Raw genomic sequence first — 21,930 nt, forward strand, 5'->3', positions numbered from 1 at the left:
AACCTTCATTTGCTAGAAACCAACCATGTATACACAGGTGTGACTCAGACCTTCTCATCTGATGTGAGACGACTGGTTATCATAAATATAAATTAAAACCAAAATAAATATATGTACCATGTCAATCTCACATCTGATGTCACCCACACACTGCACAACAGACAATAGCAGTCACAAAGCCTTCTCTCACCAAAGCTCTCTAGATCTCAAGCACAGACTGATAGCTGTAATATTTCATTTCAAGATGGCATTTCACTATTGCCCAGTAGAACAAGTTTTTTTTTTCTGTTCATATTCAATAGCCTAGAACGTGATGGACCTACTTGTCTCCACTTCTACTTGACTTACTGTTATTTTAAATACCATAATAGAGTTGTTTAAATGTTTTGACATTTGATTACATTTTAAATGACAGATGGGATAACCTCACTTATGGGGGCATATGATGCATTTTAAAATTTTTCCTTTCTCTTTGGAGTGTTACAAGCTCTTGGTGCATAAAGAAGATCTATAAAGTCTATACAGTCTCAAATCCAAAAAGATACTCTTTATGAAAGTTAAGAGACAACCATTCCTACCTAGAACGGCTCATTCTATCGCCGCCACCCACACGTCTACCAATCTACCAACAATGTTGGAAGATTGGCATTACGCCTAATGTTCACACAGAGAAAGGTGTTTTATTCTTACTGTTGCCGCCATCATGTTAAGGAGACGCTGTGTTTCATTGTGAAAGCGAAACTACTTTGGCCTCAAGGACACAACTAGAAATCAGTGGTTAAGTTGTATTTACAACACTGTTCCAGAACAGCTCAAACCAAATATTCAGATGTGCACAGCACATTTTGCGGAAAATGGGGACGGTTTCCTGTGAGAGAAGCCAACAATGCCGGTGTCCGTTTCTATGAAGTGAGGCAGTTCCTAAGGACATTCTGGCAGTTCTGACTCACAATCTGTAAGTAAGGTTTCATATTTAAAGTATTTGCCACTGATGATTCAAGTTTTGAGCAGTGTAGAGTAGCACTAGACATGGTTTTATGTTTACACAGCATGATACACAACGCAACGAGTAAAAAGACAGTACAAGTCATTATAATCAGTTATGTCCCCACTGGATGCAACAAATGCCTCATTTATAATGGATTTTATAGTTGTCTTATCACGCTGGGTCACACATCACCACAGTATGGTAAGTGGCATAACTTTCCATCACACGCTTGAGCAATTTGGCCAATCACAACGCTCTTGATAGCTGGCCAATGAGCGTACACCTCGCTTTTCAGAATGATAATCTTTGTAAAAATCTGTGTTTCAGAAAAGCGGGGCATAGAGGAACAAAAATAATGTACAGTATGTGGAAATTTGTTTTTAGAACCTTAAACTGCATAAACACATTGCATTACACCAAATACGAAATATAATGTTTTTTAGCAATGTCATTTGACCCATTTTAAAATATTAAAGACTACTCAAATATGCCAAGGTCTAGTTCCACTCAGTGACTGATCTGATGTAAAAAATGTAATGACATGAAATCTAAGCAGTGTCTTTCTACAATATTTGAAACCACATTTTATATTAAAAACACATTTTATAAGACCACATAATGAAGTTAAAAGGCAAAAAATGACCTCTTCCATCATTTAAAAAAATCACTCAAGCAAGCAGGAAGGTTTAAGGTAATTGTATAATTGTTTTCCAATTACTAGTATTCTTCTATTCCAAACCACAGCAAATATGTTTGCTGTGAAAATATATATAATTTATGAGACACTACAATAGATGTGACTGCAACAGTCAAGCCCGTCCATGTTTACATACTGGTGTTATACCTTTAGTAATTTTGAATTACATTGACTTTAGATTTTTTAGGTATATTGCTTGTATTATTTCTGAACATATAATGTGTGTAAGAAATTTGTAGAAGATGTAGTTGTAGTTCATGCATTTTTATGCCAAGATATTTAACATTAATAAGTCATTTGTTTAACATTTACGTCATGCTAACAACATGTGTGGCACATTTAAAGTAGAAATGTCTTTAAAAAAAAAAAAAAAAAAAAAAAAGAGCTTAATTTACCATAGGCATTACCATAGAAATAAATTAAATATAAAAATGTATTAAAATAGAAGTGTTCTTTTAAAATTGTAATTTCACTAAAATTACTTTTTTACCATATTTTTAAACAAATAACTGCAGCCTTGGTGAGCACAAGAAACTTACATTTTAAATGATTTTAAACTTTTGACCAGTAATGCACATCAATAAATAGTTAAGTAAATACAGACATAACTAGCTATGGACATCAGATCATTCTCTTGATGCAACATATGATCCTGTAAAAGTGACCTGTTTATAAACAGATTTTTATTTTCTCTTTTTACTTGATATAACTTGTAAGGAGGGGTGAGGGGAAGAGACTATATGGCTCCCGTCTGAAAAACTGTCCCTGACAGAGATCAGTAAAGATCCAGTGGTTTTTAAGTAACTAAAGACAATGTACTATTTCCCAGACATAATCCATACCAACATTATGCAGGAAGAACAAGATGACAAGAAACTTTGCCAGGTGTGTGAAAACACACAGTGTATTGTATTGAGCTCAGTCTGGTAAAGTGAGACATCTCATTGTTCAAGCAACACGTAAGTATATGTCGAGCTGACAAACGGAAAGTGTTGCCAAGCCAACACAGACCAATTATTGACGTCATTGGACTAATGCCTGCTTTTTGTGAAGACCAAGAAGAAAAGCCTAAAACACATCCTACTGAAACAAAACACAAGGTTTGATTTCTTTCAAATGCCATGCATTTTAGAGCGCAAGGAGATTTGTAAAGCAGACACAGACTACGTTCACACAGCAGCAGAATACGGTTGTCAGTCCTGTTTTTGAGGTTTAATTGTTTTCATGTGTGTGTGTGTTCGTTACGTATTTGTTACACCAGAAATTTGGATTGCATGGTCATCTTGAGTAAAGTTAAAGAGTGTGCATGCTGTAACTGTGTAATAAGGGAACTCTGAATGAAACTGCGTCATAAAGGATCTGAAGGTGCACTAGGTGCATGTAGCTTGCGTCACAGGAACAGAGATTTGAAGGGCAGCCACCTGTCCTGCCTGAATGCAACTGGAACATCTATATTAGACTATAGTGACTAAGATATTAAATGTCATTAACAAATCTGGCACTTATCACTGTGAGTGACCAGGAGGAAGGGACATATGGCAAGTGGCACGAGCTATGTTTTGCATGTGCAGGGGATATGAAAGATGGGGTTGTGTCACGTGTGATGTCGTGTGAGAGGGGAGGGTGTTGCTTTTCTCCAATGGAACGTGGTGGGGCTAAGTGTGCTCCAGTTTCACTGGCAAGCCTCAAAGCACCCTTGATATTCTGCTAATGTCCTGACAACTAATTACAACCTGCTAAGAAAAATATTACACCCACAGTGGAATACTGGCACACTTTTTAGGAAAAACACACAAAGTAATCCTCATTGTATTTTTATAACAGCAATCAAAGGTCCTAAAAAAATAAATTAAAAAAACTGCTTTTGCTTACAAAGCCATTCAAGTTTTATGATTCACCCGAACACCTGCAATTCACTGTAGACTTACTAAGTAGGTTTACAAGCACAGTCATAATGGAGAAGCAGCTGTTTTTTTTTTTTGCATAGTCATACTACAGTATTCATCGGTCTCTCAAAAGTTCAAATAGAGTTAAATATGTTGCCTTTGTCTTAGTCAGTGAGACTAAAGTGGTTAAAGTGCATCTTAAAGAGATTCAATTAATTTCAGACCAATTGAAATCAAACTTTTAAAGTGCATGTAGAGGGATAGCTCTCTCAAAATTAGGGCTGGGTAAACAAAATATTGATATCTCGATATTAATCGATTCTCTTTTTTACGGAACTTTATCGATTCTTGAATCCCAAACTTATCATCTCCTCCACATTAATACGTTTAATGTAATAAGTTTCAGCACAAAATCGACATTACTAAACATCCGAATGGAAGTTAAAAGAGTACAACTTTACAATCCATATCCTGTCTCATGTAATCGCTCAATCAGTGTTTCATCCGCACAAATACATCAATATAAAGTCTTGTAAACAACGTCCCGTAACGTCACATTTACCTTTTTACTGTTCTTATGTTTAATTTGTTTTAATAAATCCATACAGGTTTTTATGACAGCAATCATTTAAATTTTACATAAAAAATGAACTGAAAAAGAAACTATGTAATTGTAACTTTATTATTTTAAAAACTTAATTGTCTAATTTTAACAGTTTTATGCTATAGCTTACAAAGCAGTTAATTTTAACCTTCAATATTATAGTATAGGGCTGGGCGATATCTAACGATATGATCATACTCATCTAATCAGTAAATCTGGTTACGCGATTACTGCTAATATATATATATATATCTCACCAAACCCTATTATAGTAATGTAGTACCAAATAACTCAATGTATATCTAACAGCATTTGTTTTTTTTCCTTGAGAAAATTTGGCAGGCACAGTACCTGATATATCTCCAAAATAATCAAATTGGTATCGAATCGAAAGCTTGTAAATGAGAATCGAATCAAATTGTGAAATTTGTTTCAAAACCAAGCCCTATTTTAAACCTATTTATTTACCTTCTTCAGCAAGAAACATAATATATTTTCAAGGTCTCTTTTTTTTGTCTCCAATGTAACTTTAGACCCTATTAACCGGAACAGTTAAAAATTTCTTAGAAACATCTTTTGTGTTTCACCTTAGAAAAAAAAAAAGTTTGAAACAACAAGAAGGTGAGTAAATTATGTTTTCAATAACAGATGAACTAGTCATTTAATTGCTGATTACAGGCCAAAAAAAAAAATAGCAAGTATATAAACGCTCAATAAATAACATGAATATGCAAGTGCTGCATTCTTAACATTCCACCAAACATCGGCCCCTTGAGTACTAAGATTTGTTACCCGGCACTATAATACAATATTATAGTAAAGCAACCTTATTGTGCCAATACACACATCAGAGGAACCTTCAGTTGCAATAAATTGGTCAAGATTTCACATCTTAACCAACATATCTGTGTACAGATAAGTATAGTATTTACACTAGTAAAGATACATGTTCACTTAAAATGAGCCAAAATGTTGAGTTAGCCTTAAAAATTTCTAAGTATTGTTTTTCTCCTTTAATTTCACCCTTTAGTCCTGCTCCTTTAATACCCGCAAATCTGCAGGAAATCATGCCCATCTGTTATCAGTGTTCTGCTTTAACCCACTCAGTGGGAGAATAGCAGATGTGGCCCATTCACCTTCCTGAGGTCCAGTACAAAAGAGCCCCTCCACAAGAACACAAAAGAGCGGGGTGAGGGGTTTCTAGAGGATGAGAAAGGAGGGCTGGAGGTGGAGAGCCAGCATCTTCCACCTGCTTCTGTTTAGGGACTGAAAAGACAACAGAGTGTAAGCTACTTACTATCTTTCTTTAATATTAACCACTTTTTGTTCCTAATATTTGTTTAGGGAATGTGCATGCGTGTGATGACAGACTATTGCTCATTTTGATGACTGGCCATCCACATGTAAGAGTAAACATGCTTGTGTCAAAGTGTCTTAATCTTATTAAAGACAGCTCTGTCAGTGACTTAACATTGAAATCACTCGCGCCAGATGCTCTATTCTCATCTGGTGTGAACGCACCAACAGAGTGACAACTGTATCTGATAGGGCTGAGTAAAAAAATCGATTTTTCGATTAATCGTTTTTTTAAAATGTGGTCGATTCAAAATCGATTCTCAAAGGCCATGAATCGATTTTTTTCCATATTTATTGAACGAATTACAAATCTTCTCCACTAGATGTCACCCTCTTATGTGCCTTGTGCGATGTTACCAACGAACCCGTCATTCATTCATTCAGTTCTTAAAGCAGTGGTTCTCAACCCGCGGCCCGTCACGAATTCAAATGCGGCCCAACATATGCTGAACACACACACAAAACTTTTGCCATTCACTTGAAGTTCAAGCAAATAGAAACACCATATACTACGCAGCAATCATCCTTAATTGAAAAAATGTGGCAAAACATCTCTGGAGAGAATCTAATATTATTAAATTCGAAAGTGCTTTCCATATTTGGATCAACAGGCTACATTTGTGAACGCATATTTTCTGCAATGTCGCGCGTCCAGTCATGCTCCCGTGCAGGCAGTGTGACGAAGCTCATTGCCAATCGAACCTGTGCAATCCGTCAATAAAGAATATAAAGGCAGCGATGTGCAATGATTCTGGGCAATTATTTGTTCACATGTTTGTTGCAGAACGGACCATCAGCGTGCGCTTTCGGAAGTATAAATTGAAGAAATCTGCGTCTGCGCTGACCGTGTCTGCGTCCGGATTGCTCATGCGGAAAGTATAACACAGGCTTTACAATCGCAAATTCATTGTGCTGTTACTACATCGAGCCGAATTTCACAAAATTTTTCAGCTCCCGACAGAGTCAAGTGTAGTAGAATTATTTATATTTTATTCTCATCGATTAGATATGATAATATTTAGGCTATAATATTATAAATCAGGTTGGTTTGTATTGGTGACGTAATGTGCGTGCGGTTCTGGAAAAAAAAAAAGGTTGAGAACCACTGGCTTAAAGGGTTTCAGGTGCTTTGTCGACGTTGATGCCACCCTCAGATAAAAAGTCAGAGGTATGGAAGCATTTTAGATTTCGTAAGCAAGACGACGACGATAGTGTTGTGGACTGTTCACTGTTCTTTTTTATACATATAGTATTTGTATTAAATCTATATTCATTGACTTGAATCGAGAATCGAGTATAAAAAATAGATCTTAAGATCTTTGCCTGAACCCGAAGGGACAAGATCGGACTTCATTTCGATTCGGCTTCATTTATATCATTTTACACCGGGCTCGGGCTTGTGCGGTAAATGAGCGGTCATGTAATGTATTTCGATTAGCGCGAGAAACATGCAAAAATGTATGCTGAGTAGTTGAAACAGAGGCTTGCCTCTGACGATTACGTTTTGGTGCGTTGGCCTATTTATATGCTAAATGAGCCTATGCTATTTATAGAGTGCTGAGATATTACGATGTTACAGAGGAGTTATTTTATTTTATTTTTTTGTTTAAACTTCCAAGTGGCCTATTACCTTAGTCATGTATAAATTATGTTAAAACATGTATAAATGACTCATTCCTGACAAAAGGCAAAAGAGCTATTCGTGCATACATTTGAATAATGTCGGCTTGTAAATGGGTTCGTGCTTTTAAAAAGCTGTCAATCAAAATGTACTTGTCGGGCTCGGGTCCTGCCGGGCTTAACTTTTAAGGCCCGATTGCAGCTCTAATAGAAAATCGAATCGAGAATCGAATTGATTTGAGAGCTTGTGAATCGAAATCGAATCGATCTGGAACATCTGAATCGATACCCAGCCCTAGTATCTGAATGCAAAACTTCAACTTATGCCAGACCAATACCTTTATTTGTTACCACCAAACCGAACATTTTTATTCAGTATGTTTACATGCACTAATTTTCGCCAATCAGAATCGATCCAATCTGATTTCAGATTCTGAAAGTTATTTGAACCCTAAAGGTTGCAATCTGACTTCACATGTGCATTACATGTTTTCTAGTCACCACAACAATGTCACTGGAGCTACAGCAAGTACAGTTCAGTTTTATTCAGATTAAGCTCAGTCGAATCACTTGAGATGTTTACATGAAGGCTTTTCAGTCTGAGCAATCAACCTGACTATAAAAAGATTATTTGGGTTGTACACTGACACAAAGCTGTCAGTTACATCAGAGTGCTTCCATTCGTACATATGCAAACACAAAGAGCCGGAAAAACAAGCACACGAGGGAAAGTTTCATCATCCAATGTGCATTTAGTTTAGTGAACCAACCCTCTACACTGTGAGTAAATCACTCGCATATGTGACTTAATCTTCACTCTGGGCGTCTAAATGGGGTCTAATATTAGCCAATGGCTAATAAATTCTCAGATTTTACTCGCCAATGTGTAAGTTGGAGGCTAAGAAAAAAAGTTTAGCACATACATTTTCACTCACCGAACACTCTAGCAGTGCTTCAGAGCTTCACTCGCCATCAAGCGATCTGTGCTCACAACCATAGACCGTATAAAAACATGGATGCAGTGTCTGTGACATCACCCATTGGTTTCCGAAGAGCGTTTTTGAAGCCAAAAGTGGGCGTAGGTGACGTTGCCATCTTGGCAGCGCATCACCGCACATCACTCCCCAGATAATCGAAATATGGGCAAAAAGGAGATGGTTGCTGAAGCCACGCCCACCTAGACTGACAGCGAGGATCACAGCGGCAATCCACCAGTCACTCAAGTGCCAACTTTAAGGCTTAATATAATTTAAACAGATGAGTTATAAAAAAAGATTCACCCCCCTCACAGTTGTCATGAAAGGCAAAAGAGAGAGGAATTAAGGCATTCCTTTGGAATTCTTCTGCTTTTAAAGAACCATCGGGTTTTCCGGTAGTGGGCGGAGCTAATGTGCAAACGGCAACTCATTGGCTGGCGCTCACCTATTATAGTCCCTGTTTTGATTTCAGCAAATCAGTTCGAGCTAATGCAAATAAACGGATTAATATTCGTGAATCCAGCCGCTCATTAACACTTATTAATCAATGCGTTTTCTAGTTCTTTTTAGTAGAAACCATATTAAATTATCAGTATTTTTTTTTTTACAGAAACACTAGAATGACCAAATAAGCACCACCACCCGTCCAGTTAAAATCTTCAGTTAAAATGACTAATATGCATTCTAACATGGTTATCAAGTTTATTTCTAATTACTAAAGTTCTATTATTAAATAATACTCATAATGCTTAAATGACTGATGTTAAGAGTGTAGTTTCAGATATTTAAACATGCATGATATAGTCTGGCGAGTAAACAAAAAAAAAAAATGTACTAGCCAATGGCGATTCAATTGCCAGGTTCTCTGTAGAGGGTTGTGAACTTTATTCTGTGAAGTTTGATCAATAGAGAATTCAAATATCACACCTTTTGGATAGGATTATTAGCACATTGCACAGTTTCAAATATATTAATATGTAAATCTTATTTTATATTAATATATCAAGTAACAAATAATTTTTTGTTAAAATATAATTGGGTAATGAATAATAATTGGCCTGAACTGAAAAGAAAATAAGAACATATGCATGGATAATAAATTCACAATAAGATCAATAATAGCATTTCCTAATTTCATGCAGACTTTAACCAAATAATATACAGCAAGAAATGGCTCATGTCCTTAACAATGAGGTATGAAAGGGAATACGGAGCAATTTCAGAACCTGCTAATAAGGAAGACACCAGTAGCGGAGTAAAATTGTAATAAAATGCCATTATTTGTGCTAAAAGACAAAGTGCCAATCTCTTCACACTACAAACTTTCACCACCAGGTATTCTTGCATGTAAAAGACTGCATATGACAGTTAGAAGTTTCATTTCTACAAGTCCGCTAAACATCCTGTCCCCACTTCCTCTAGTTGACTGTGTAGATGTGTGTTGAGACATTAGAGCTTACTACACTGACCCATTTTATTCCCACATCTCATAATTGTGATCTAAAAACTGCCACTAAATTTGACACTTTGCTGACGTAATTTCCCTGTTATCTGATGACATTTGGATGTAAATCACCAAATCACCATTTGGCAAATTCAATTTGTGAGATGGGAAACTCCTTAGTGGCTGTGGTCAATAACTTCCATGGAAATAGAGGAAGAGCCACACACAAAGTCTTATAAGCCAATTTCATATTCATTAGACTGGACTGATGGCTCCCAGAGGAAAAAACTCTCTTTTAAATACCAAAATAAAAAGAGTTTAAAATGTCTGTGGGACATGCGAGATACAATTTTTTACATTTCAAAATGTCACTTTTAAACAGTGTGATGGGTGACTACTGTAATACGGGAAAAAAGTAGTACAGAGTTTCCCCATGCATGGATTTATTTGTGGCAGGCTGCCACAATATCAAAACTGACTGCAACAAATAGATTTTCCAAAATATTTTGCATATTTATATATGGGGGGGGGGGGGGGGGGGGCACAAATATGCCACGTTTTAACTGCAGGATCTTTACCCAGGAACTAGGGACTTTGGCCTGGTACTCGGTGTGTTTCCACCGCAGGAACCAGGAACTTAAATAAAGTTCTGGGTAAAAAAATGCCCCCCAGAAAGTCCCTACTGGCGAGGTAGTACTTTTTCAAAGTTCCAGAACTTGCGGGGGCGGGACTTGTGTGCTAAACATCCTGATTGGTTGAGTTCACGCACCATTTATTCGGATCATTTTAAAAATATTACTGTTGTTGTGTCATGAAATGTAATTTTAAAAGTATTTCAGGTGAGAATGTAGTTGTTTAAAACTCAAATCTGTTTATTTATAAAGACAGCGCCTATTTAAAAAATGTGTTTCCTCGATCTCTGAGACAGTGAGCTCCACGCGATCAGCGGGAGCTCAGTTCTCATGTATCCGCAGAGAAGCACCTCACCTTGGCTAGACCTTCTGGTATGTGCCACTGGCTTTGATGTCTCTTTAGTGGTTTAAAATAAAATATAATTCATTTTGGGTAAATCTAACTGTGAGTGAGTAAATGAGTGATTATAGGCTGGTTGTTTTCACACACTGCGGCCTTACAAATGTGTTTAAACACCTTAAAGTGATTTTTGCATTCTATGGCACCTTTAATGTTAGTTAATAAAAAGAAAATGGTTCAGTGTTTGTTTGTAGCTGTTACGTGACATAGCGCTGTCTGACTAGGGGCGAGACATGGGCTGATGATATCATCGTTTCAAAAAATATAAAGTTTCACTGTACACATGAAAATGCAAGGGTGGCATTTTCAGATTTAACCCCTCTGGGACCCGGTTTAAAAAAAATAGCGGTTTTACTCTCTCCAAACACCGGATCAGTGTCGACGAAATGCCTTATACAATACAAAATGTATGTGTATAACACAAAACATCTCCGTGTGGACTTAAGAATGTGTTGTTACTATAAACACTTATAATAGGTTACCATAAATCAATCAATCAATCCAAAAAATAATAATAATAATGTTCAGGTTTAGAGCTTTTAAGGGGCTTCTTTTTTGTGGTTTCTTCCTTGTGTTCCCAACAGACCTTTGATAAAATTTTGCATTTAGAACAGAAGGGCAGATGAATTTGCTTGCAGACTGTAAATCTTTGACAAGTCAAAACCTGCATGTTCACAAATTAAACATCACAGTGAGGTCTAACAGGTACAAGTCTTCAAAGCTAATTATTCCATGGCTTGAAAACAAGGCAGTTCTTTTCCTGTGTATCAAGCTGATCTTCCAAGTATATGAAATCAGGAAATGTGTTCATTTCTAGGTAACCTGGGTCATAAGCATTCTGCAAAACACAACATGCCAATTTCCCCAACATGTACACAAGGAAATGAACTGTCATTATAAAAAATAAATATGATTATTTGTGGGGTGGACAGCTCCCAAAGTCAAATTCATTTTACTAACAGGCAGGACTCATTTTTCCCCAAACATACGGATCAAAGGCACACTGTCGCACAAACACTAAATCACAGTGATGAGTGAATGTCTGTGTCCCTAACACAGATCATTAATGGACTCTACAACCCACTATTAGTTGTTCTCCATCTAATGCTTCACAGCCTCTCACTCTTTTCCTACCTCCCACAAGCATGTAATTCTCTTCTGTATCTAAAAACAGCCAGGCTGTGTGGCAGTGATGAATGCGGGGCTGAGCCACATCTGTCACCAGAGAGCACAGAGATCCAGCATGATGACATAAAGCCATTCAGGGTGCTGACATCATCCGTGGCTCTGCAAGATCAACAGGGCTTTCCTTCAATAGATAATCATCGGCAAAACACAAGTCTTGAGAGAGAAATCAATATTTGCGCAGCACGCGCTGTCTGACGAGGCTCTGTGTGAGTACACACATCTTCAAACAGCCCGCAAGTTCTCAAATGCTTATTCTTTGGTTGAATGTTTCAATTGACAATGCTTAAAAACACAAGTTAATGAGTTTAGTTTAAACAGATAGTGTGTGCTGTTCATGTCTCACCTGCATTCGAGCACTTTCAACACCTGGGTGATGGAGGTGTAAATGACTGGTATACTAGTGTGCATACAGTATTCCATGTTTCTCCACCTTTTTTATCATTGCGGTTGTAATGTGGGAAGTCAACAATACACTATACATAACGATATGTATAGTGGGTGCCAAAATGATTTTGAATTGTACAGTAAATGGTTAGGTTGGCTTTTTAATTAATAAAATTAAGTAAGAAAATTTAGGCCATAATTCACCTCGAAGTATAAACCAAGGATCAGAAATGAACCAGGGCTTTTGACAAAAAAAAAAAAAAAAAAAAAGTGGCAAACACAGCCCAAGTTAAGTAGATTGTGCTGGCAAAATGTTGTGATTTTCTGATACACAAAGCTATGGCTCCAAACTGAGACTGATTTTAAAAAGGTAGTTCACACTAGTGTTGGGCGATATGGTCATTTTTCAAATCGTCATATCGTCAGCCCGTGAGATCGACGATACACAATATTATCGAGCATGGGTGGAGCAAGAGAGATACTCTTTGTTCTTGTCATAGCATAACTATTTGGTGTTTTAAACCGCACAGGTGCGTGAGAGAGAGCCTATGGAGTCACCAATAATCAAAAAAAAAATTACTTTCAAACATACTGACTGATTTAACTAACGTTAAATATAAAAATACTGTATTTAAAACAGCTAGTTCATACATAGTCGGACGCAACTGTCATATCGCACGTCCGCATCTGCGCAGGGAAGTTATCAGTCTAAATGTTCTGCAAAATCAGTCAACGGTGAAAATCAATAGCAGATTTCATTTAAAGTCCAACAGTTAAACACTAATATTGGGCATAAACGAACATTTAAATATAAAGTATTTAAAACAGGTAAGTTGATATATTTGTAGTAAAGTTGAATTGAACTGATGCATCAGTCATAAAGCGCTCCGGACCGCGCGCCTCATGACGAGTCTGACGCACCGTCACAGAAACAAGAATGAGATGCATTCTAACATAACTGTGGCATTAAACTCAGTTAGTGAGGGCTCGTTTAATATATTGCACATACAGTATATAGGCCGTTTAGATTACTTGTTAAAGTGCAATGAAATACCTTATATCTGCAGACGATGTACGTCTGTTTGTGGATGGAAACTTTGTAACAGCCAAAACTATGTATTTTGCACGCATCACATTATAGTGCGGAGTGCATGAAAATAACAAGGCGGCAGATTGAACTTATTATCCATAGTGGTTCTCACGTAGTCCTTCTACGTCATCACCACATAGTATGTTTTATAAGTTAAATGATCAGTCTTTAAGAAAAGGACTACGTGAGAACCATGCACTATGGATGATACATTCACTCTGCCGCCTTGTTAATTATTTTGTCTTTACTTTATTTGTGACACCAAGAAAGAGTTAATCTCTCATGTATGAGAAGAGCGCGTTGCCGTATACCAGCCATTAAATGTGTGGGACACCAACTCGACGTTTTCTATCTCTTTCATTTCGTGGATTTAACGAATTATCCGAGTTAAAGCGTTACAACTTCACCGACTACATGCTGTAATCCTCCTGCGCGTGCGAGGTGTGTGTGTGAAATGTGGGCTGTGAAATTAAGTGAAATAGCTGGGCAGTTTAAAAGCCGAATTATAATAAGCAGCCTAATAAAAATAAAAATAATAGTTATTATTATAATCTAATACATTATTAGGAAAATGAGCCTAATATCGTCTTGATTATCGACAGAGAATTCTGCTTATGTCGATATCTCTGACGATCGTCGATACACGATACTATCGTCTATCGGCACAACCCTAGTTCACACACACACACACACACAGAACATTTTCTCATTTACCTACTCTCTACTGTTTGGTTACCAACATTCTTCAAAATTTCTTATTTTGTGTTCAACAGATGAAAGAAATTCTTACAAGTTTGGAAAAAACTTCATTAGTTTGTAAGCAAATTGTTAATAACAGGAGATCATCTAAAAAGCAAGTGATTTTTTTTTTATCGAAACTCCCAAATGAAAATATGTTTGTCGTTTTCCAAATAAGCCAATGCTGGTGTCAACCTGCTACAAAATCCCCCAAAAAAAAAAAATCACGTGGCAACTTCAACATGCTCCACTGAGCAAATGGTCACACCCATCCCACAATCACCTGACCAAAACAAGATTCGACTTCCTGTTTTGCGCAACTACGAGTGAATTTGCGTCAGTCTAAGTTAAACACTCCTCCTGATGGAGGCAGACTCTTACGTCATTCTCCCCCTCTCCTCAATGCCATTCTGCCTTATTAGTCGTCATATCAAAGCCCAGCCGACCAGGAAGCTGCCACCTGATTCTTTATAAAACAGATGGCTGTCCAATAGCCACCTAAAATGAGTGATTGACTCACACCCAAATCACAGTGTACAATGGAATAACACATGCAGAAGGTTTACCAGATTACTATTAAATCATACTAGAAAAAAAACACTTCAAAAGAAGAAAACAACACAGATTTTAGGCTTTATGAATGAGAGTGTGAGTAACGTTAGTTGGTCCAAAACACAATGTTGAAGGTTGTTACTATATTACTATTAAATATAGTCACAAAAACATGTCCTCGTTGCTCAAAAAGTAAAACGACAGATTTAAAAATGTCTCCTCTTACCTTTAAAGCATACTTATCCCCACTCCTCTTGTGAAAGATCTCCAGAACCCTGCCATTGATGCCCAGCCCCAGGACCTGGTTAGTGACCTTGTAGTCGTCAGTTATGGCATTTTTCTTGATCTGGAATGAGGTTTTTCCCAGCATGAATTGGACTGGATTCGGTTGCTGCTGGTGGTTTGGAAACTTCGGCGGACTGTTGGCGTTCAACATCTCCCCAATTATTTTCTTGCCTTACTTAAACAACTAGTTACTTCACCCGAACTTCAGACCTTCTTTGGCAACACCCAAGGCGAAGATTTGCCTCAGAGAGCTCGACTTCAGGCACATAAACTCGACTTCAGGCCGTTATGTCGGCTTCTTGGTGACTAGCTAAGCTAACGTTAGCTAATATCCATGTCGAGGGTCAACCCACCAATTCAGAACTAAGAGAATTAAAAAGACGATATAAGTAAAATCACTTCAAGCTTAAACTGCTTCGAATGGTCACTGGCTATTCGAAAGAGCCGCCTAGCGAGTTTAAAACACAGATGTTGAATTAAAAAGTCGAAAATGACAAGCCTTCTAACACGACTCGTCAGTGAGACGCGAACTGGCCCTTCGCTACTTTCGACCAGCGTCTTACTGCTCTGACGTCATAGCGGATTACTTGAATGCTTGGGCTCTTAAAGGAGCCGTCACACACTGAAAATCCAATTCAAAATAAAATTCATGTTTTACACATAAAATTCTGTATACATGATTCATATTATTAAATGATGAATATTAAATATAAAACGATTTACTTCACCATAAAGGCTTGCTGACCAGTTTAAAACTAGCCTGCCAGACTGGGAAACTAGTTTAAACCAGGAAGACAAAAAAAAAATATATATATATACTGTTACTTTATCATTCACTTCATGTAAAAAATAAAGAAAAAGTTAAGTGAGGTGAAAATATGTATAGCCGCAAGAGGGCGCAGTCTACACGCGTTTGACAGAATTTCACAATTTTTTTTGAAAAATCCCTTTTATTTATTTTATTTAAAAAAGAAATTACAACACATATGCAGTAATAATAATAATAATAATAATAACAATGAATCAGTTCATAAGAAAGATAGGTCCTATACGTAAACCAGTTGTGCACTTTTAGTAAATTCATAATAAGAAAAGACGCAAGAGGGCGCTTTAGTTAAATTTACAGTTAGAATACAACAGATTTGAAAACATTTCAACACTTGTTTTTGCATTATGAAATAGCCAAAGGCACAGAACAGATTTTAATTTTTTTTTTGGGCAAAATTACCTGAATCATTCACAAAGCTTTAGTAGTCAGCTGGTATTATTGAGAAATGTCTGAAAATCCTCCTTACGTCACTTAGGCCTGTATTTTTGTGTTCCTCATGTGCTCCTTTAGAAAACAATCTCTGCCATGTCAACTAGTATAAATTGTAGCATTCTGTATTTTCTATTGATTTATTTAATGATTTGGAGCATGTTTTATAAATATGTTGCTATTTGACAGCCTAAAAGTTAGTTACTAACAGGAGATTATCTAAAAAAAATGGCTTTTAACGTGAAAACTTCCAAATTAAAATAGATGGGTAACTTTCAAATAACTGTTAATAATTTCAAATAAATCTGAGTAAAAGGCAAACCTTAGGCCAATTGCATCAACCTGCTACAACCAACCAAAATCACATGGGAACTTCATCAACACTACTGATTGAACTGTCATACCAATTCATAAAATGTTGCTATTTTAAGTCACATATCTGTTGTTGACATCCGAAAAAAAAAACCTTTGAGACGGATTAAAAGTCGAACTGCAATTAAGAGATCATATTTCACTGATATTTGCACACAACTGATCCACAAGTGACATTTGGTGATTACCAAGCAGAAAACTGTAAAATATTCTTTCTGTTTCGAGGGGAGATGTGGGTGTTATTTTGGCAAATATTTAATCAAGCTTCACAATGGTTCATTAAGCACACAACTCTCATTGTCACAAAAATCAACACTTTTAAGGGGCCCTGTGGCTGTTAGCAGTGTGTCAGCAATATTTCACACTTGCAGGCCATTTTTCTAATAGCAGTGGTGACCTTAAAAGAGCACAGTACCAAGCAGATAGCTAGCAGATGGAGGGAGACAGAAAATCCCTCTGATCAAACAGTTAATTTGATTATGAGTCAGTCCTTATATGTGGGTTTTGGAAATGTTGGTTGGAAACTGTCGGAAACACTGTTTATTTGTTGTAAATACCACACTGATGTGTAATAGGGTATGGAAATAACAAATGCAGGTTTAGTAAAAAATAAAAATGTGGGCCGCATTTTTTTCTTCGAGTAGCAATAAAGGCATGCTTTATTTCTTCTTGTAGTCTTGTCTATTATTCTAATAAACTCCCTACTATCTATATAACATGTAGTCATGTAGCAGTGTACAAGTGAGAGCAACAGAAACAGGTCTGTATATTCATGTCACATATGCAGGGAATTCTGCAGTCTACATAGAGCATAGGAGCCAAGTCACATTTATGGAGCCTATTTTTTTGCAACCTGCTTCCAGTCATGCTTGCTTCCCAAAAGCTAAAAACAACTGAGCCTAATGGATAACTTTATAATGGCAAAAGGATTTGATTTCACACGTAGTCTGTTGAAAACAGACTTGGCTTGGTTGTATGGACAGATGTGTGTGTGAACCCACTGCACCCAACCAATTCAACCAGTGTTTACCATATGTTATCCACCTCCTGCTAATGGCAAAAAGCATGATAAGACTGGCAAACACACATAGATAAAGCTACAATTTTTCTAGCTTTATTTGTGCATGGAAAAAAAATGCCTTTGGAAGTGTCATATGCATACACAGGCTACACCAGTTCGAGCCCAAAAGACAGATCGACATGTTCCCATTTATCCAGAGACTGTGGAAACTAGGTGCTGTAGCTTAAGAGACAGTGTTATTTCATAGGAACGTTTGAAATGCTACTGTTGTAAAACGTTGCACCATTATCTAGCAATAACATTGATTTAAAAAATTAATTAATTAATGAATAAAAATATTAAGACTTTGTACAATGTTCATAGTGTACCATTTGATTTCTTTCTAAGTGTATTTCCAATCTCCATGTGACAGTGTCGTTGCTAAAGTGGAATGTTTCAATGGTGATGCGCCATTTTCTGGAAAGTGCAATCGGGGAGTTTGCCATCATGGTTTATACATTTTATTCATGTATTTTTCAGATATCTATTATTTCATTGTGACAGAGCAAGCCATTAAAAGCACAGTGGTTCATTCAGATGCAGCTATGTACTGCTGAATTTAACATAAGTGATAAGTGAAATCAAAGCATCAAGAACTGAAAAATCTGACATGCACAGAGTAAACTCAGTAATAAGGAGCTCCTGCAGAGTTCCCTGCCCATAAAACTGGCTACCATTCTGGTAGGTCACATGATTCTGTGTGGAATTTCCCCTGTTCTGCAGAAAGCCACATACTCTTAAGGAACATAAAAGAAAAGCATTGTTGAGAAGGGAAGTAAGATATATATATAACATTTCTGGAAAGGATTTCCACCTCAAAGTAAAAAAGTTTATTTTGATCAAATTTAAGATAAGTAATATGTCACATTATGATACATTGTTACACTGTGAAAGACAAGTTGCAAATATGAGAAATAAAGCTGCAATTGCAAGATACAAAGACACATTGTGAGATATTATTTGCAGTTGTGGGATATGAAGTCACTATGTGATATGAAGTCTAAAAAAATGTAAACATTTTTTTTTTAAATAGACAGCCATCAAAAACTCACATGTTGTTTATCCATCCATAATTCCATTCTCCAAATGGCTTATCCTCCATAGGGTTGTTGGCATAATTTGTTCAGTGAACACTTTTCCTATATGGAAACTAAACCAAATGCTAAACAATAAGATCCTTTGTGCTCGAGTGTTTGAAACTGTCCCACCAAGATTTTGATTGGTGTACAATGAAGGGCGCTAACAAAATGCCATGAAGTGCTCTTAGGTTAGTAGGGCATCAAAAGGGCTGTGTGGATGGTCCCAGCGCTTGCACGTTTGAGTCACATGAAAAGGCCTGTCGTCTCTCCCTTTTGTCATTTCCATAAACAACAAAGGGCTTGATGGCAGAAATTTATTAGCCTACTTCTGGGTGCCAAGTTCCCTTGTGTCTCACTCAGCTAGAAAAACTGCCCCACTTTTCACTTCACTTCTCAGTCACAGAAGCAAATTGATGACATGGCTAAGATGCTCCATTTGTCATGTACAAACGATTTGGTATTGTTTATCCAAATGGGCTTCAGATGATCTTTCAAAGCAGGTCTATATGTCTGTAACTCCAGACCCAGTAACCCACTACTCTAGATGGAAACCAGCCAGGTAGGTTTACAGAATAGCGAACAGAATTAAAGTTGTCATTCTTTCAGTGGGACGATCACCATTGACCTATATATACTGAATCTTCCAACATCTTAGTAGATTTTCTTAAGGTTTATTGCTATAGTGCTGTTTGCAATAGAACTGTATCAAGACAGCTTTACAGAATGTCTAGCCAGTCAGCAACTGATACCATAAAATATACGTATTAATAAAATTTTCTGCAGGTTAAATAATTACACCAGTGGCGACAAGTGACTGTCTTCAAGAGTGATTAATTTTAATTATTCACTCAACCGATTCATTCAAAAAGACCAATTCATCGAGGAATGAAAGAAGTGACTTGCTTTATGCATGAGACATTGAATCATTTACTCAATTTGTTCATGCAATTCATGCAGTAATAATACACCACTGTTGATCAGTGTTATAGTAGTTCTGCTGTGGTTATGTTTTCAACTATTTTTTTGGTGTGGAACAAAACAGTCAAAGTATCTATTTATATTGCATGAAAATCTAATAATATAAAATGTGTATATTTCTTTAAATAATGCACTAATTTGTCAACTATAATTGACAAATTAGACAATGCATTATCTATTACAATATCAGTCATACCAGTGTGTTTTTGCAGCAGTATTGAAGTAGCTTCTATTTTGGCTTTTTGGCCTGTTTGCAGTCTATCCAATCTAAGAGGCACACGCTGACGTACAAAAGTTCCACACACCTGCTGTCGACTCTTTTCTACAATTCCCAGCTGATCTCTTATCAGTTCTGGCCAGCAGCAATAAGGAAATGTGAGCCACTTGCTTCATCTTACAGACCTATCGGTTCATGCATTAGGTGCTTCTGGGCACAGATGCCAAATCCACCTAAACCTTCTGATCCTGCATTTAGATTACAAGAGCCACTTGTGTGCAAGATTACCCCTGAAACACAAGTCACTCTTATATGCTACAATGCTTGTGGATGATCAATGTAATTTCAGGGAAGCATGAAGATAATTTTAAAGTATTTCATTTGATGTAGAGATTTTGCCATTATTGACCTAGAGCCTTTAACTGTCCCACATCCAAAATGAGGTTTTCCTCTTCCCCATTCTGCTCCAGTATAGGCCTCATACTCTAATGTTGACCGATCTACAATATCTAGAAATTTGTTACCCATTCTCAATGGGAAAGTGCCCAAGCAACATTGCTTAAGGAAGTTGCCCCATGTATCATCAGCTTAGGCACTCTTTTTCAGATACTTCTTTACTTCTTTACATTGACCTGGCTAACATCAGTCTAGTGGCTCTCTAATACTTTGATCCCAATCATGTGGACTACATTTACCACTCTTATCCATCATGGTGGCCACAGACATGGTTTGGGCACTTCCAGAGTCTCCGCTCATGTATATGCAATGGCCATCTTGGGGTATTTGAACCAAAGGCCACCTGAGGAGTTTCCTTATCATCTTTGCATGAATGTTAACCTCTCTCTAAGCTAATCCCTCTCCATGTCATCCAGAGAAAGCTCTAAATAGACTGCCATGCCTCAGACATCTGCATAAGTATCACATTCTAATATTGCTGCATATACAAGCCTCATGTTTCAGTGTAGATTTCACTGTCTAATATGATTAACTGAATTACCCCTAGCAAGGCCTCTTGGCCAATTACACCTCAACTCAAATAGTGTGTACAGATGTCTCCTGCACAGAGTTTCCCAAGGCAAGCAGGAATGGATACAATGCAATGCTGACTAGTCAAACCTTGAATTATAGAATGAACTGCATTGCACCTCAAATCAAATATTTACACCTTGTTATTTGTGGTCAACAATGCAGACTGAGCTACACTTTGATCTGGGAGACCAAGCATTGTAGCCAGTTTCAGTACAAGTCACAAGGGAAAGTCAAAAAATTAGCCTCCTCTCACAAGAGAATAAATGTGACATTTTGTTTTGGATTAAATAAATGGCTATATTTGTATTACATGACAATAAAGATGCACATGAACAATGACTGACAAATGTAGCTTGCCTTGAGATATACATTTTAAATGATCTGAACTCTTTATTAGGGATAACCTATTAGACAATGTTCCAGGTTGGGAAGTTCAACAAGCTGCATTATTCACAAGATGGCTAAAAGCACACTTGTAAGATTTGTGCTGAACAAACAAATATAATAGCGCCACTTACATAAAACGATTCTGCATTCTTAATATCAAAACAGACTGGCATTTACTTGAGGTAACTAAAGAGCTAAAGAGGGGGGGGGGAGTATTAATTGCTTCTTTATGATGACTCACTTGTTGTATTCATTTTTAAGTCATTTTTATCGAAAGCATCTGATAAATGAATAAATCTAAGTGTTCTCAAATCATAATTTGGTCATTGGTAGTGCATTTGCTGTAACCTCAGTAAAATATAAGTTTAAATACGAAAAAACAAAATTGATTAACTGAAAACTTAAAACGGACATAACAGAATATACCATGGCAGTTTGTGGTCGTCATTCTGCTTGTCTATAATTTCTGTGGCTCAGACGGAGCGGATGAGCAGGAGTCCCTAACTTACATGGACCAGACTGCTGCCTTGTTTCCTTTTATACTGATCCTTGACTAGCTTTGCTGACCCAAAAAATGTATTATCAGTGTGATTTATGCCACTAAAACTGACCTCAGACCAGTGGAAAAGGAGACTTTCAAACAGCACCCTGTCATGAGCAGAAGGATATCTAGTCCTTCAAGGCCTTGTTTTGAGCCCAGTTCTGCTGA

The 21,930-nt window shown here is 37.0% G+C and overlaps 1 protein-coding gene across 1 annotated transcript in view; it reads right to left on the reverse strand.

The window, feature by feature from the left end:
• Positions 1-15,109, reverse strand: part of LOC132119445 (MAP kinase-activated protein kinase 2-like) — a 28,463-nt gene extending 13,354 nt beyond the window's left edge. Inside the window, exon 1 of the mRNA XM_059529407.1 lies at positions 14,783-15,109. Coding sequence (XP_059385390.1) covers positions 14,783-14,992 — 210 coding nt within the window. The 5' untranslated portion in view covers positions 14,993-15,109. The remainder of the gene's footprint in view (positions 1-14,782) is intronic.
• Positions 15,110-21,930: the final 6,821 nt, after the last annotated feature.

Source organism: Carassius carassius, chromosome 38, assembly GCF_963082965.1.
Source record: "Carassius carassius chromosome 38, fCarCar2.1, whole genome shotgun sequence".
In the NCBI taxonomy this organism is placed as follows: domain Eukaryota; kingdom Metazoa; phylum Chordata; class Actinopteri; order Cypriniformes; family Cyprinidae; genus Carassius; species Carassius carassius.